Below are 14,028 nucleotides of genomic sequence, written 5' to 3'. Positions count from 1 at the left end.
GAGGACGAGATGGTTGGATAGTGTTCTCGAAGCTACCAGCATGAGTTTGACCAAACTGCAGGCGGCAGTGGAAGACAGGAGTGCCTGGTGTGCTCTGGTCCATGGGGTCACGAAGAGTCAGACACGACTAAACAACAACAACTTAAATTTTCCTTTGTGTGTAACAAACTGGACACATTAGGGAAGTGGGCATGCTACACATGTTCTCTGATGTACTGCTTTGCTACATGCAGGTCACTGTTTATGTGGGAAGGTCTGTAGTCTGAATTAGTAAAGTCCAGGATTCTACTACCAAAGTCTCCAAAAACTATCGTATGGTTTTAGGTTCAATTCACGCTCACAGCCTCTAATTTTTAAAACTATTGTGAGGCCTGACATAAACAGTCTGGGATTTACCATGTCAATGCTGTATTGACTTTGCCCTCAAACTAAACAAACAAACCCAACTCAAAACTGCTCATCCTACTTCCAAGCGGACAACAGACCAATCTCTCTTTGCTTCAGCTTCACAAACTCTATAGATTCATAGTTATTGAAAACCATCTCATCAAATGTTAAGGAACATGTCATATTTGCTCACATCATTAGTCTCAAAGAAAAGACTGAGAAGTCTGTAGTTTAAGTAAAAGGCAGCTGTTCACTTTTGGCTTATATGGAACATTTTCTGGAACTCGGTGTCTTAGAAACTGTTGCTGGCTTGTGTTCTTTTTTTCTTTTCCTTTCTTTTAAGTAATTTTGTCCTTCTCTCCACTCTTGAGCCTTAAAGGACTGTTCCCAATAGGAAAGCAATATATTCCAAATGAATCATCAACACAAAGAAGCAAAAAATTAAGAAAAACATGTTAGCTACAACTTGTGCAGAAGTTCTCATTTTAAATTAGCAGATGGGGCAGGAAGAATGATAAAGAGATAATAAGGGGACAGAATTGTTCCAAGCAAATTTGGGTCCAAATTATTCAAAGAAGCTACAGTGAATTATGTTTTTTAAAAAAACATGCTTATGAGATCATGTATGGATTCATACTTTGGGCTTTCCTGGATATGGTGCTACTACTGCATGGCCCAAGAACAAGTCCCTGAGGTAGAAGAGTTTGAAGAAGAGTTTGGATTTGATATCCCGCCTTTCACTCCCTTTAAGGAGTCTCAAAGTAGCTAACATTCTCCTTTCCCTTCCTCCCCCACAACAAACACTCTGTGAGGTGAGTGGGGCTGAGAGACTTCAAAGAAGTGTGACTGGCCCAAGGTCACCCAGCAGCTGCATGTGGAGGAGTGGAGACGCGAACCCGGTTCCCCAGATTATGAGACTACCGCTCTTAACCACTACACCACACTGGCTCTGAGGTGTGATTCTGGCATCACTGAAGTGAATGGCAAGTCTCCCACTGGCTTCAGAAAAGCCAAGGCTTCTTCCCTGGTGACTGCTGGAGTGTTTGTATGAGATCTAAAATGCACCCATGATGAGACCAATGCAGAGCACACATTTGAGATCAAAGCAACCTGAGTTTATGCATTTGGTCACAATGCCTATTTTAAAGCCTGACATTTTCAGTTTGTGGAATTTTCATGAAATAATCTCAGAGTTGGCCCAGCGGGTGTTTAATACCATATATATATATGTATATATATGGCAATCCTTGTTTTGCACGGGGGTTCCGACCTCCACGAGCGTCCACAGAGCACACAAAAGCCCAAACCAGCCCCTTCTCATGACATTATGGGGCTATTTCCCACAGGTTCAGCGCTGTGCATGTGTGTGCGGCCGTGCACCATTCAGATGCTCCTAAACCAGGAATTGCCTGTATGTTAAATAGCGTTGCAACGATGCTTGGAATACACACAGACAACTCGGTTTGGCACAACTTGCAGATGGGCTTTCATGCCTTCTTAGCTAGCCAAAATGGAAGGGTCCATGGAAGCAAGTGTCAAATTATCCAATAATCAGAAGAGATCAGACGCACACCAGTTAGAATGCATTTCTGTTGCAAAGCGCGACTGAAAGTTTTCCATGAATTGGAGGGGGGGGGTTGTATACAGGGAACCCATAAAAACACAAGGGTATTTTCCCCCTCCACCATACCCTTTCTATACCTATAATTATATAATTAGCTATTACACAAACACCCACCCACCACAATATACATGGCTCTGCTTCCATTATATGCAAGCAGATTAGCTTCCTCACAACTCGACACACACAGCTTGACACATCTTCAAACTCCTCATCTACAAGTCCTTCATATTCAGCCCTGTTCAGCCCTTTAACTTACAAAATCTCATTTGTTCACTTTATCAGTACCACCATACATAAGCATATTCATGGTATAATCTAAAACAATGCAATTGTCCAAGAATGCTACATAGATTCTTATAATGGCAGTTCTAATTTAGTTAAAAGTACAGTGGTACCTCAGGTTACATACGCTTCAGGTTACAGACTCCGCTAACCCAGAAATAGTACCTCGGGTTAAGAACTTTGCTTCAGGATGAGAACAGAAACCATGCTCCAGCGGCGTGGCAGCAGCGGGAGGCCCCATTAGCTAAAGTGGTGCTTCAGGTTAAGAACAGTTTCAGGTTAAGAACGGACCTCCGGAATGAATTAACTATGTAACCAGAGGTACCACTGTACATAAAACTTTGGTTTCCAAATAGCTGGCTTGCTCAGTCTTTATTTTAGGCACCGCAGTGCAGCTCCCTGAGCAACTTTCTTGGTGCAGTTGTGTTAATGTTGTTCATATCCAATCACTGCTATTGAAATACAAATCATAGATATCAGCTATGGAACAGCTTCCCTCCAGAGACTCACTGAAATCCCAGCTGGAGCCTATTTCAGAAGCCCCCTAAAACCTCCTTATCTGGGCTGACTTTGAGTGAATGATGGGCTTTGGATTTTTAGCCAGGAGGAGTTTGGAATTTTAGGGTGGTGGTTTTAATTACCTTTATTTGGCCAGGTCCAACCTATTGGGATGGAACATTAATAAACAGTACAATCTCTCATACAACAAAAAATAATATTTAGAATATACTGGACCCCATTACATTTGTTTAAAAAAGGATCTATCTAAGGTATGGAGATGTTGGAGATGCGATAGGGATAATGCTTCTCTAAAACATATGTTTTTTCACTGTCTTATATTGAAAGATTTCTGGCAGAAGGTAACTGAAACCATCAACAGAACTGTACGGAACAACCTTACATTTACAGAGCAAAATATCCTCTTGAATTATATACCCAGCACATGGAACCTTACAAAAGGACAATATGACTGGACTCTCCGTGCCCTTACTACAGCAAAAAGACTGATACTGATGAATTGGAAAAATAAAAATGCGGCTCCCTTCTACAATTGGATTAAAGACTTATACCAACTCGCAACATATGAACAACTTGCATATAAACACAGACTTGCCATGGACAAATTCAATGGTATTTGGAATCCATTGTTACAAATACTGTAATCGGTGAAGATCTGGTGAAGAACAGTAACAAGCTTGTAAAATATACAGTTTCGGGTCCCCCCCCCCCTTTGTTTCCCCTTCTGCATGGATTTTATTTCTCTCTTTCTCTTTTTTGTTTGCATCTCGCCATGTTTGGTGCACATATAGTTATGTGCTTTTTGAACTTTCAATAAAGATGTTACAAAAAAAGAGAACCATATTAAACAGTACAATCCTATATATGTCTACTCTGAAGCTGTCCAAATGAGTTAAATGGGACTTATTTTCCCAGCCAACTTAAGTGTATCCAGTAAATGATTCCTGCCAACAAAAGGGGGGGGGGAATTAAGTCACAGTCTCGCTCCCTCCAGGTTTTACAGTTTTAGCACTGAAAGGCACAAACCTGTTCTGATGTTCTTTCAATACTTGATAGATGCTAATCAGAAAGGTTTGGTTTTTAAAGCCTCCGAAAACACAATCCTTGTAGATTCGGAACTCGGCAGCGGTAACAGCCTCTCCTTCTGGAATCCGAGACAAATTAAACTTGAATTCCTTGTGGTGTCGCTGGTAAGGTGTGAACTCCTTGTCATATTCAACTGTTTAAAACAAACAAGACAATTCAATTTAACTGTGATTTCTCCACATTCTCCACTTCTCACTCTATTTTGTTTCAAAAAGTGCCCCAGAAAATGTTCAACCTTCAAGTATTTTATATTAAAAAGCAGCTGAAATTTCACAAGAAAGCCTGTATGGAATTGAAGCAAGTGAGATCTTTCATTCACCCATTCAGGGGCGCCTTCCCCATAGAGGCCAGTGGCGTGGGGTGCCAGGGCGCCAAGTTCTGGAGAGTGCCAGGGAAGAGGCAGAGGCTGGACGCAGTGCCTCCCGGGATCAGCTCACCACCCTCGCCTGCCTCCGCCATGCCACACCAAAGCAGCGCCGCGCCTGGAGCCTCCATCTGCCATGACCACCACAGCACGAAGTGGCCAGCTGAGCCGGGACGCGCCACATCCAGCCTCCGCCTCTTCCCCGCCGAAGGAGCTGCCCACCTCCTCCAGCCCTGCCGGCAGCGCTGTCCTCCCTAAAAAACTCTGGGCAATGGGGGGTGGCGCCGTCGGGAGCTTTGCACCACGGTGCCAGATATGCTTAAGACGGCCCTGGACCCATTCATACTTGACATAGCCACATTTTCTTATCTCTCTTGACATGAAACGATTAAAAGTATTTGTTACATTTATTTCTTGACTTTTCCCAAATAATGTGGATGCAGTGTGCATGGGAATGCCATGCCATCTGAAACTCCTCTTACTTATTTTTCAGAGATGGAACTACATTAGGCACATCAGAATACAAGACCAGGGCCATATACTCTGACATTTTGTAAAGAATTTGTTATTGCACAGGCATATCAAACAAGCTTATAACCCAAATCCAGTATAACCCAGTGAAAGCTTTGCCACTGAGTTAAGTATCAATAGGTCTTTGATAACGGGGATGCATTACTTATGTGGCAAAATTAATAGGTGTGCTTGAAAAGTATAGCATGAGTAGCTCTTGCTCTCGAAGTTTTAAGTCTTGTTGGCGCAACTCCCTCCCTTCAACTCTTAAAGCTGTACCAAAACTACACACTCTACTCCTAAAATCAAACAGTTGGAACACTGCTTTTCTGCTAGCAGCTACAAGAACTGTATGCTGTAGGGTAGAGGAATAACAGCTAATTTTGTTTTGTTTTATTATTATTATTGATATTATTATTGTTGTTGTTGTTGCATTTTTCCATTACATACATTCATTTTTTCTGTGCTATTCTAGTTTTTCTTTATCACCTCTTTTAAACATTTAATACAGCATCTAATAGAATAGTAATTATCTATTACAGCCATAAAACATCTATCATGTGAAGACTTCCCAGCCTATCTTTCTTTGACATCCTAGATTTTCATCTAATTTTGCTGCCATCTCCTTGGTTTGTATTCCCTCCCTTTTTTCTTTCCCCCCCTGTACATATCCTTTTACCCTTTTTAAACTGGTATTCACAAATCTATCCCTGCTTGTTTATTTAACACTACTCCACTCTTTTTAAAATATCTTTCTAGTAATACCCACTCACTTATTATTTTCTTGTCCGTGTTCCTTATTATGGCCATCATATTGGCTAATTCTATAAATTCTATTAGTTTGAACAGCCACTGATCTTTTGCCAGGATCGCCCTTTCTTTCCACATTTTCACATATGTTATCCTTGCCACTGCTGTTGCATAGAAAAATAGGTTTTTCGTTTTGTTTGGGCTATCAGGAATGCTTCTGGTTTGGGGGGAGATTATCATTGGAGCATCTTCTTAAGTTCTTCATGTATCATCCTCCAAAATTCTTTTGCCCTTTTGCACTACCACCCACATGTGGATTAACATGCCTTCTGCATCCATACATTTCCAGCATCGGTTGAATCTTCTTTTGTTTATCTTTCCCAATTTGCTGGGTGTCAGGTACCACCTAAAAACCATCTTTAGTATATTTTCTCTAATTGTATAGCATGCTGAAAATTTAATTGTATTGTTCCTTAATTTCTCCCAATCAGCCAAGCTCTATATTATATCCAAATTCCTATTTTTAATCCAGGTTGGTTTTTACAGTGTACCCACCCACCACCTGTCCCATCAAACCAGCTCTCAGGACCAAAAAAGCTATGTTTCTGTATATTCAATGGCCCTTTAGACCTACAATTTCACAGCAAACCATGTGCAGCCTCTTCCAGCACCTCCAAGCAGCTTCACAGTATTACAGGAAGAAAAAAAGAGAGACCAAGGTCTGAGTACATCTCATAATCCCATAAGTACTCCTCATTTTTGCCGTTGTTTTTGTGACACTTCGTATGCACAGGCTCTTAAGGATTTTCCCAGGATTATCCTAGAAAAGCAACACATGAACAGGGTGGGATGTACTGTACTTTAAGGTGTCCACATTCAGAAATGGGAGAGAACAGGCTGGGATGGATTTGTCCATCCCTAGTTGGAAGTGCTCCACTGCAGTCACTCAAATACTTAAGACTAATCCTGCCAATCATACTTCATGTGTTGCCGTTGCTTATTATATCAGACCATTATTTACCAAGGAAAGCCAAAATCTAAGGCAATGTGTCTTACCAAGCTTGGCTACAACACAGCACAAGATAGCTTAAACCAAGCAGGTAAACTCAATATTATTCTGGGTTTTGCTTTATGTCACCTACCATAATGCACTTATAAGTTTCATGTTCTTTTCCATTTTCAAGCTATTCTCTACAACAAAACACGTTTCAGAAAGCTGACACTGGCTGCAGCTCCATGCCAGTAAACCTGTGTACGATTGTGCTGTTCCCTATGCACTTCTTTCTGTCTAAATACTTTGTTTTGCAAATTTTCTTCTTATTAAAAGATCCGGCTTCTTAGAAACCTTGGCAGACTTGGACAGGCAAACCCCCTTTCTGTTCATTTCCAGGACATAACCAGCTTGCACTGTTCTCATGTTACACTGCAATAAGTGACCTTATTATTGAAAGAACAGACCGTGTGCGCAAAAATGAAAAGCAGCCATGTTAAGGAGAGGGTCCTTGCTCATTCTACCTTCCAGTCTCTCCCCACCAACCTGCAATGTGATTTGGTTCAGGCTGGTCTGAGTGCTAGCTTATGGAAACCAATACTAAGCTATAACCAAATGTATCTGTGTACACCTCTTAATTTTACAAACCAATGGCATGTAGGGAGGGATGAGGCAATCAAGCAGTGTGGGGCTACGCTTTTCTCAGATATGCTTGGCCAACATTCTCCTAATGCAGAAGAACATGACGGTGTTCAGTGGCTGCTTCTATTTTTTTTTAATAAATTTTTATTGATTTTACAACATATATTAAAACACAACACAACTAACAATTAACAACACATAAACAAACAAACATATAAACACATATAATTTCTTAACCTCTCTTTCTTGAACCTTGTTTCAACGACTTCCCCATACCTCCCTTTTCTGCATCCCTGTTTTAAACTTTTCCAGCAACCCCTAATTTCAATACTTGTAATTCAGTTTCTAATCTTTTTCCTCTTACCCAATTATTTATCACTGCAATTCTGTTTTACATTACCCATGACATTTTAGCACTCATTAATTTTACAACAGTTCTTAAGATAAACTTTAAATTTCTTCCAATCTTCTTCCACCGTCTCTTTCCCTTGGTCAGGCTGCTTCTATTAATAAATATGATGAATTATTTCTCAAATTACCATGATTTCAAAGATTACCTGACACTTGCCTCCGACTGCTGATGCTATATATACATCTCTCTTTTCTTTGGTACGCCACCTTTCCATAGTGAACACCTTCCAGGTGTTGTTGAGCTACAACTCCCATCACCCCTGACTTGGAACTGTAGTTCAGAAACATCTGGAGGGCGCCATATTGGCTACTCCTGATCTAGCAGCTCCTTGATCAGTGGCTAATAACTTTAACATCTACCTGTTGTAATAGCTGATATACACTAATAGGTGTTTCTAGATAAGCAGACGTCCATGAGCCATTACAGATATAACCAGCTAAGAGCTTGTGAGTGGACTACAGATTCACATGCTCCCTGTACCTCTCAGGGTCTACTGGGAACAAGTTCTTGCCCCACATCTTAGACAGGCTTATGCCACTACCTGAATTAATAACAATCAAGACTAGAATATCCATGTTGGCCTGACCTAGAAGTTCTGGAATCCATTTTATTGTTGCCTTCTGTGACAGGGCTCCTATGTCTCTTACAGCCGTACAATAAGCTGAATACAACCACAGCTTTTAACAGTATGGAAATCCAATGCTGGTCAAAGCCACATCTGTCAAATTACCACCGGCCAGTTGTCTTGCAAGTCGGGGGAGAGGGAAATGGCAACCCTAATTAGTTAGTACACACCAATGTATCTTTGGTAACAACAACAAAAACGGTGCAATATATAAATGTTACAGAGTTATTTCTCTACCTGCCACTTTCCTTCTGGAAATGGTGTTTAGAATTCATTTAATGTTGCTGGTGAAAATGAATTATCAATTCAGTTGATGACAACAGATACAAATTCAATGATTCTGCCATGTAGTTTACAATGCACAGTAACATCACTGGGAGATTCTACTCCCCTTTACTGATGATGAGTAGAAAAGCAGGAGGTAATGGTAATTCCAGATCAGCAAATCTGAGATAAATGGTTATGAACCTGAACGTTGCAGGGCAAGCTCTGACCATCTGCACAGAGGGTTCGGGTTTTTTAAAACCCAGTTTCTAAATTCTCTCTCTACACATACGGTTTTAAAATTAATATCCCCTGATGGTTTAGAACATACTTGGAATGCCTCTGTCCATCTGATAAAGAGATTGGATGCTGCAGTTCAGTTGCAGATAGTCTTACTCTTAAAATATGTAGCTTCCATTTCTGCATGAAAACTTGCTGTAATTTTAAACAGGAGGGTGCAAAAGTCAGGGAAACAATACACTGGGAATTAACCAACAATCTTGGTGGAAAAGCTAGTGAAAAAGATTGTTCCAGTGGGAGGGGACAGCAGCTGAAATATGAACAAACAAGATCTGAAGAGTCAAAAGAGTTGGCTTAATTCTGACACAGTAGTACAGATGGATAAACCAGCTTAATAAAATATGAGACAGAGGCAAAATCAGCTGCGCATCGAGATCCCGAAACCACCCCCTTGTCAATGAACGAGACACAAGGACACGGATATTAGGTTAATGTTACTGGGCAAATTTTGGCCACAACTTTATTGGTTACAGAATGTGAGCGGTATTGGCTTAGGCTTGTGCCTCTGTTTAAATGGGGCCTGGCCATGCCTCCCCAGCCAGCAGATTGGCTGGGTGGTGGCATGGCTGGGAGCCTCCGGGTGACACAGGACTCTGTCCCCTGCCCCCGGAGGGGAGTTGGTGGCCACCTGGTCCACCGCAACTCCTCTTCACTGTTAAGTGGAGCAGATCTCTTGCCAAGTCATGCCAAGTCTTACAGACACTGAATTCTACCCCCACCCCCATATTCCATTCAGAACTCAGAAGATTAAACTCAAAAGCTTTTGCATAGGGTATGGATTTGAATAATATCAGTATGCAAAATTAATTGGAGAATGTCAGGTTAGCTTACTGGTGCAGCTAAGCCAGGGCTAAGCCATGAGGCAGAGCTTCTGGATTCCAAGAAGATCATGCAAGAGCCCCATGACATCGCACGAGAGTCCCGCAAGATCCCACGACATCTCACTGGAACCTGGAACCTGCGGCAGCACAACCCCAGTAAGTGGGGCTTCAGTGGGGCTAGCAATGGGGGGAGAGTGGAGGGCGGTGCATAGTGCAGGGCAGCACCTTTTGCCTCGGGCAGCCAAAAGGGCTGGGCCAACCCTGAGCTAAGCTACTTGCAGGCAGGACTGCCCAGAAACCATATTCACGTAGCTCTGAACAAATACCATAGCAATACAATAAAGGACACTTGGAACCTTGCAGTAAGAACCAGTCATTCATAAGCAAAGCTCTACTAAACCAGACCTAGGGGTTCACCTAGACAGCTTCTTAAAAAGCAGAGGCATCACCTTGCCAACAAAGGCCCGTATAGTTAAAGCTATGGTATTCCCAGTAGTGATGTATGGAAGTGAGAGCTGGACCATAAAGAAGGCTGATCGCCGAAGAATTGATGCTTTTGAATTATGGTGCTGGAGGGAGACTCTTCAGAGTCCCATGCACTGCAAGAAGATCAAACCTATCCATTCTTAAGGAAATCAGCCCTGAGTGCTCACTGGAAGGACAGATCCTGAAGCTGAGACTCCAATACCTTGGCCACCTCACGAGAAGAGAAGACTCCCTGGAAAAGACCCTGATGTTGGGAAAGATGGAGGGCACAAGGAGAAGGGGACGACAGAGGACGAGATGGTTGGACAGTGTTCTCGAAGCTACCAGCACGAGTTTGACCAAACTGCGGGAGGCAGTGGAAGACAGGAGTGCCTGGGGTGCTCTGGTCCATGGGGTCACGAAGAGTCGGACACGACTAAACGACTAAACAACAACAAAGGGGTTCACCAAGTCCAGTTTCTAACAATGGTCAGTCAGAAGTTTCCCAGGAAAGTTAAGAGCATGTTGGTTGGTTTGATTTTGCTAAGTGAAATGCAATATATTTGTAAAACCTCATTGATTTAGAGCAGATCCATGGCTTTAATACATTATGAAAAGGTCTCTATAAAAAAAGGCACTCAGTGCCCACAGTCAGTATTCAACACATGTAACAGCAAACATTTCATAGCTAACACTGCAGGAAACGAACTTATTGCAAAATGGAATTTATGTCAACACCAGTCACTGTTAGAAACATCAGTCCTGAAATGCTCTGGAAACTATCGAAATATGCTTTTGCTGCTGGAGGACAGTGATAATCTACTCTTGGAAAAAGTTCGCTGTATCGTAACTGCACTCTCCCAGAGCATGTTAATATGAAAAGCCCCTCAGGACTGTAAATAATACAAGTCATATCACATTACAAATGTTTCCTATTTAGGCACAAAACACTTATTCTGTAATTTCATACTCACATTTATATTAACAAGATTTGAAATGGAGAACAAAAATTTGAAGCCTCCAACGAGTAGGTGTATAAACAAACAGCCATTTCTGAGCCATTCCAAATCCTTGTGGTTTTTAAATACCCAAGGAAAAATTAGCAGAACAAACTAGTCTAGACCACAGATTTTTTGGCTATTTTATGCTACTTTAATATAATCAAAAAGAATGAACTTCAAGCTTTGGTTTTTTTAAAAAAACAACAACAACTATGTCCATGGAGGTCTGCCTATGCTTTTAAAAAGGAATTTGGAGAAGAAAATGTGCTTTCCAGTCGTCACCGCTGGGTAAAATCATTTGATTTTCAACATGTCAGCATTCTTCCATTTCTATTCTACTTCTTTGGTCTAGCCTTTCTGTCCTAAAATAGTTCATTAGGTTATATTACATAAACTCACTCTGTTTCTCAAGTTCCAAGGGTATTTAGCATTTAAAAAAGAAAAGGGGGGGGGAGATACTACAAAGTGGAAAATAAGTTGTTCAACTGGCAGGAAAACAGCTACTTACAAGCAAATTAACTATCCCCAACTACTACATGACTGCTCAGTTAAAAGTAATCTGTTATGGTTCAGGCTTTGCCAAACCTCTGGAGGTACAGCATTCCAGTGATCAAAAACTGTGAGCCAAAAAATGTTCTTGATACCTTAAACATTTGGTACAATTAAGTGGCAGGCTCTTCTGAAAAGATTGTGATGGGATGTACAAAACAGAGCACTGATATCCATGCTCCTTAGTGCTTCCATTTTAAATACATTTTGAAGTATTTAAAAACAAGGAAGGCCTCCAGCGAGAGAATGCTTAAGGAATCAGAATGCTATAAATATTCCATTATACGTGGAATTCTAATGAGATACCACCTGTCACCAGGGCGAATTGCTGCCCTGATAACAATCTGCATGGCATGAATAGAGGGAGGTCTTTTCTCATACCTGTATGTCATTGCATGATTTCACAACCCTCCAAAATATGCTATCAGTTATGAACTATACATTGTTAAGAGATAATAGCACAATGAACTCATTTGTGATACTGAGTCTACCAAAGAGGGGAACAAGTCAGCTTCTGAACTTTGGTTTCACCTTCTGGGTTGTGGGAAATGGTGCTGAACAAAATAGCTGACATGTTTTAAGAATCCCTGCGTGGAGAACTTTCCCTATATATGAGAGTTATAGAGAACAGATATGAAAGAAATAAAAGAGATTTCAGCCTGAAATCAAACTCTGGATAAAAGTCGCCTCCAGACTGTCAGCATTTTGGAGGAAGAGATTGCGAAGCAAACTAGAAATTCAGAATCCCACCATTAAAATGGCTTAAAGCGCTCTGTCACCCGAGCACAACAAATTCAGAGTCAGGAAAATGATGGGGAAACACACAGAAAAGTGTGGAATAAAACAAAAGGATTAGCAAGAAGACATATAAAGACTGTGAAGGCAAATCAGCATGAATGCACATTATAACTGCAGACAAACTCACTGAACACCAGGGGCAATCCAACCTCTGTGTAAAGCACTTTACAAGCAAATGCTTGATAATCAGGTAATCAGGAGTAGCTCGAAGCTTGAAGCTTCCAATTCCACTCTGCTTTAATGGAGGCAGTCCCCACAACAGTGGGAGATCGTCGGTGAAGGAAAAACAAGAATGATTGAGGGTAAATCATCCTTGCAAATTCCCCCCAGGGACGGGGGGAACAGGCTTCACCCGCAGTTCGTCTCTGTACCTCATGGAATGCGGGGGGGGGGGCAGGAGGTGCTGAGTGCAAAATCACTTTGCCTGCCGAAAACCCTCCAACGCTGCCATTAAGAAGCAGAGGTTCTCCCGTTAATTAGAGCTTAATTGGACTAAAGTGGAGGCACGTGCTAGAAGAGATGAAATCACAAACTGCAGAACAAACCAACCGCAAGGACTTTAAGGTTTGAATTTGAGATAAAACTTCATTTGGTGCAAAAGACGGTGGGGAGCCTACATTTTCTTTATTTAAAGTTCTATTCTCTACATTTATGATTCGGCAACCCTCCTCTGAATGTTAGTTCAAATTATATTTGTACAAGTGAGGATGGAAGAAATTGGATTATAAATATGGAATATAACATCAAATGGAACTGGGGGGGGGAGGAAAAAGGGAGGAAAGCTCTATTTTGCGAAAGGTTTACAATAGAAACTTAGAGCTGAGTCTTCCCCATCCTTTATTATCTATGAAGTGAACTGACAAATGCTAAGAGGACTTGGAATTTAATTGGAAGGATAATTGGCCATATATCTTCAGCTGGAAGGAAGGATTAAAGAAGTTTGGGAGCTGCCAAGGAACTAATGAGGTTCTTTATAGAGTCATCTGCAGTTCGACAGACCGCTCTTCTTCCCAGGCTGAGAGGAAAAATTGTGACAGCAGTTTATTTACTAGGAAAAAGCAACTTTTGCAGCTGTTGTTAAAGTTATCAGTGCAAAACAACGAAGCACAGGACGGAGCAATGGAGAAATTTATGGAACAATGGGATATCAGCACCACCCAAGGCATGGTGGATAATAGCAACAACCGGGGGGAAAGAAAGACCTCTTACAAGAACAGGAAGAAACTCCATGGGCAGAATAATTGCCACACACAGGAAGAACAAGGATATAGTTTGAGTTCCTCACTTGAAGTTTTATAAATAATTTAATGTGTCAACACGAATAGAAGTTATTAATATTGTAGTTGTTGTTAAAGGGATTATTATTATGACCAGAATGTAATTGAAACTAGTAAGATTCTGGAACGCAGAAATAAAGAAAATCATCAAATCTAGCACGCAGGGGGCCACTTTAACTAAATTATATAATTCAGTATTTGATTGACTGGTATCAATAACTGTATTTATAAATTGGCATTGTTATAGTGACGCTATTAGTGGACTGTAATTGAAAACTAATAAATTATTATAAAAATAAAAAATAAAAAAGGAGTAGCTCAAAGCTTCATGTAAGCAGGGGCTTCTCTCCCAACCCCATTT

General features: G+C 41.1%; 1 protein-coding gene across 1 annotated transcript in view; it reads right to left on the bottom strand.

Annotated features, from left to right (window-relative positions):
- Nucleotides 1-14,028, bottom strand: part of BMP6 (bone morphogenetic protein 6) — an 89,120-nt gene that overhangs the window by 19,516 nt on the left and 55,576 nt on the right. Inside the window, exon 2 of the mRNA XM_083623927.1 lies at nucleotides 3,839-4,031. Coding sequence (XP_083480053.1) covers nucleotides 3,839-4,031 — 193 coding nt within the window. The remainder of the gene's footprint in view (nucleotides 1-3,838; nucleotides 4,032-14,028) is intronic.

Source organism: Podarcis filfolensis, assembly GCF_964270895.1.
Source record: "Podarcis filfolensis genome assembly, chromosome: 7".
NCBI lineage: Eukaryota > Metazoa > Chordata > Lepidosauria > Squamata > Lacertidae > Podarcis > Podarcis filfolensis.
Note: the sequence above shows the minus strand (reverse complement) of the source record. Positions and strands in the feature narration are given on the sequence as shown.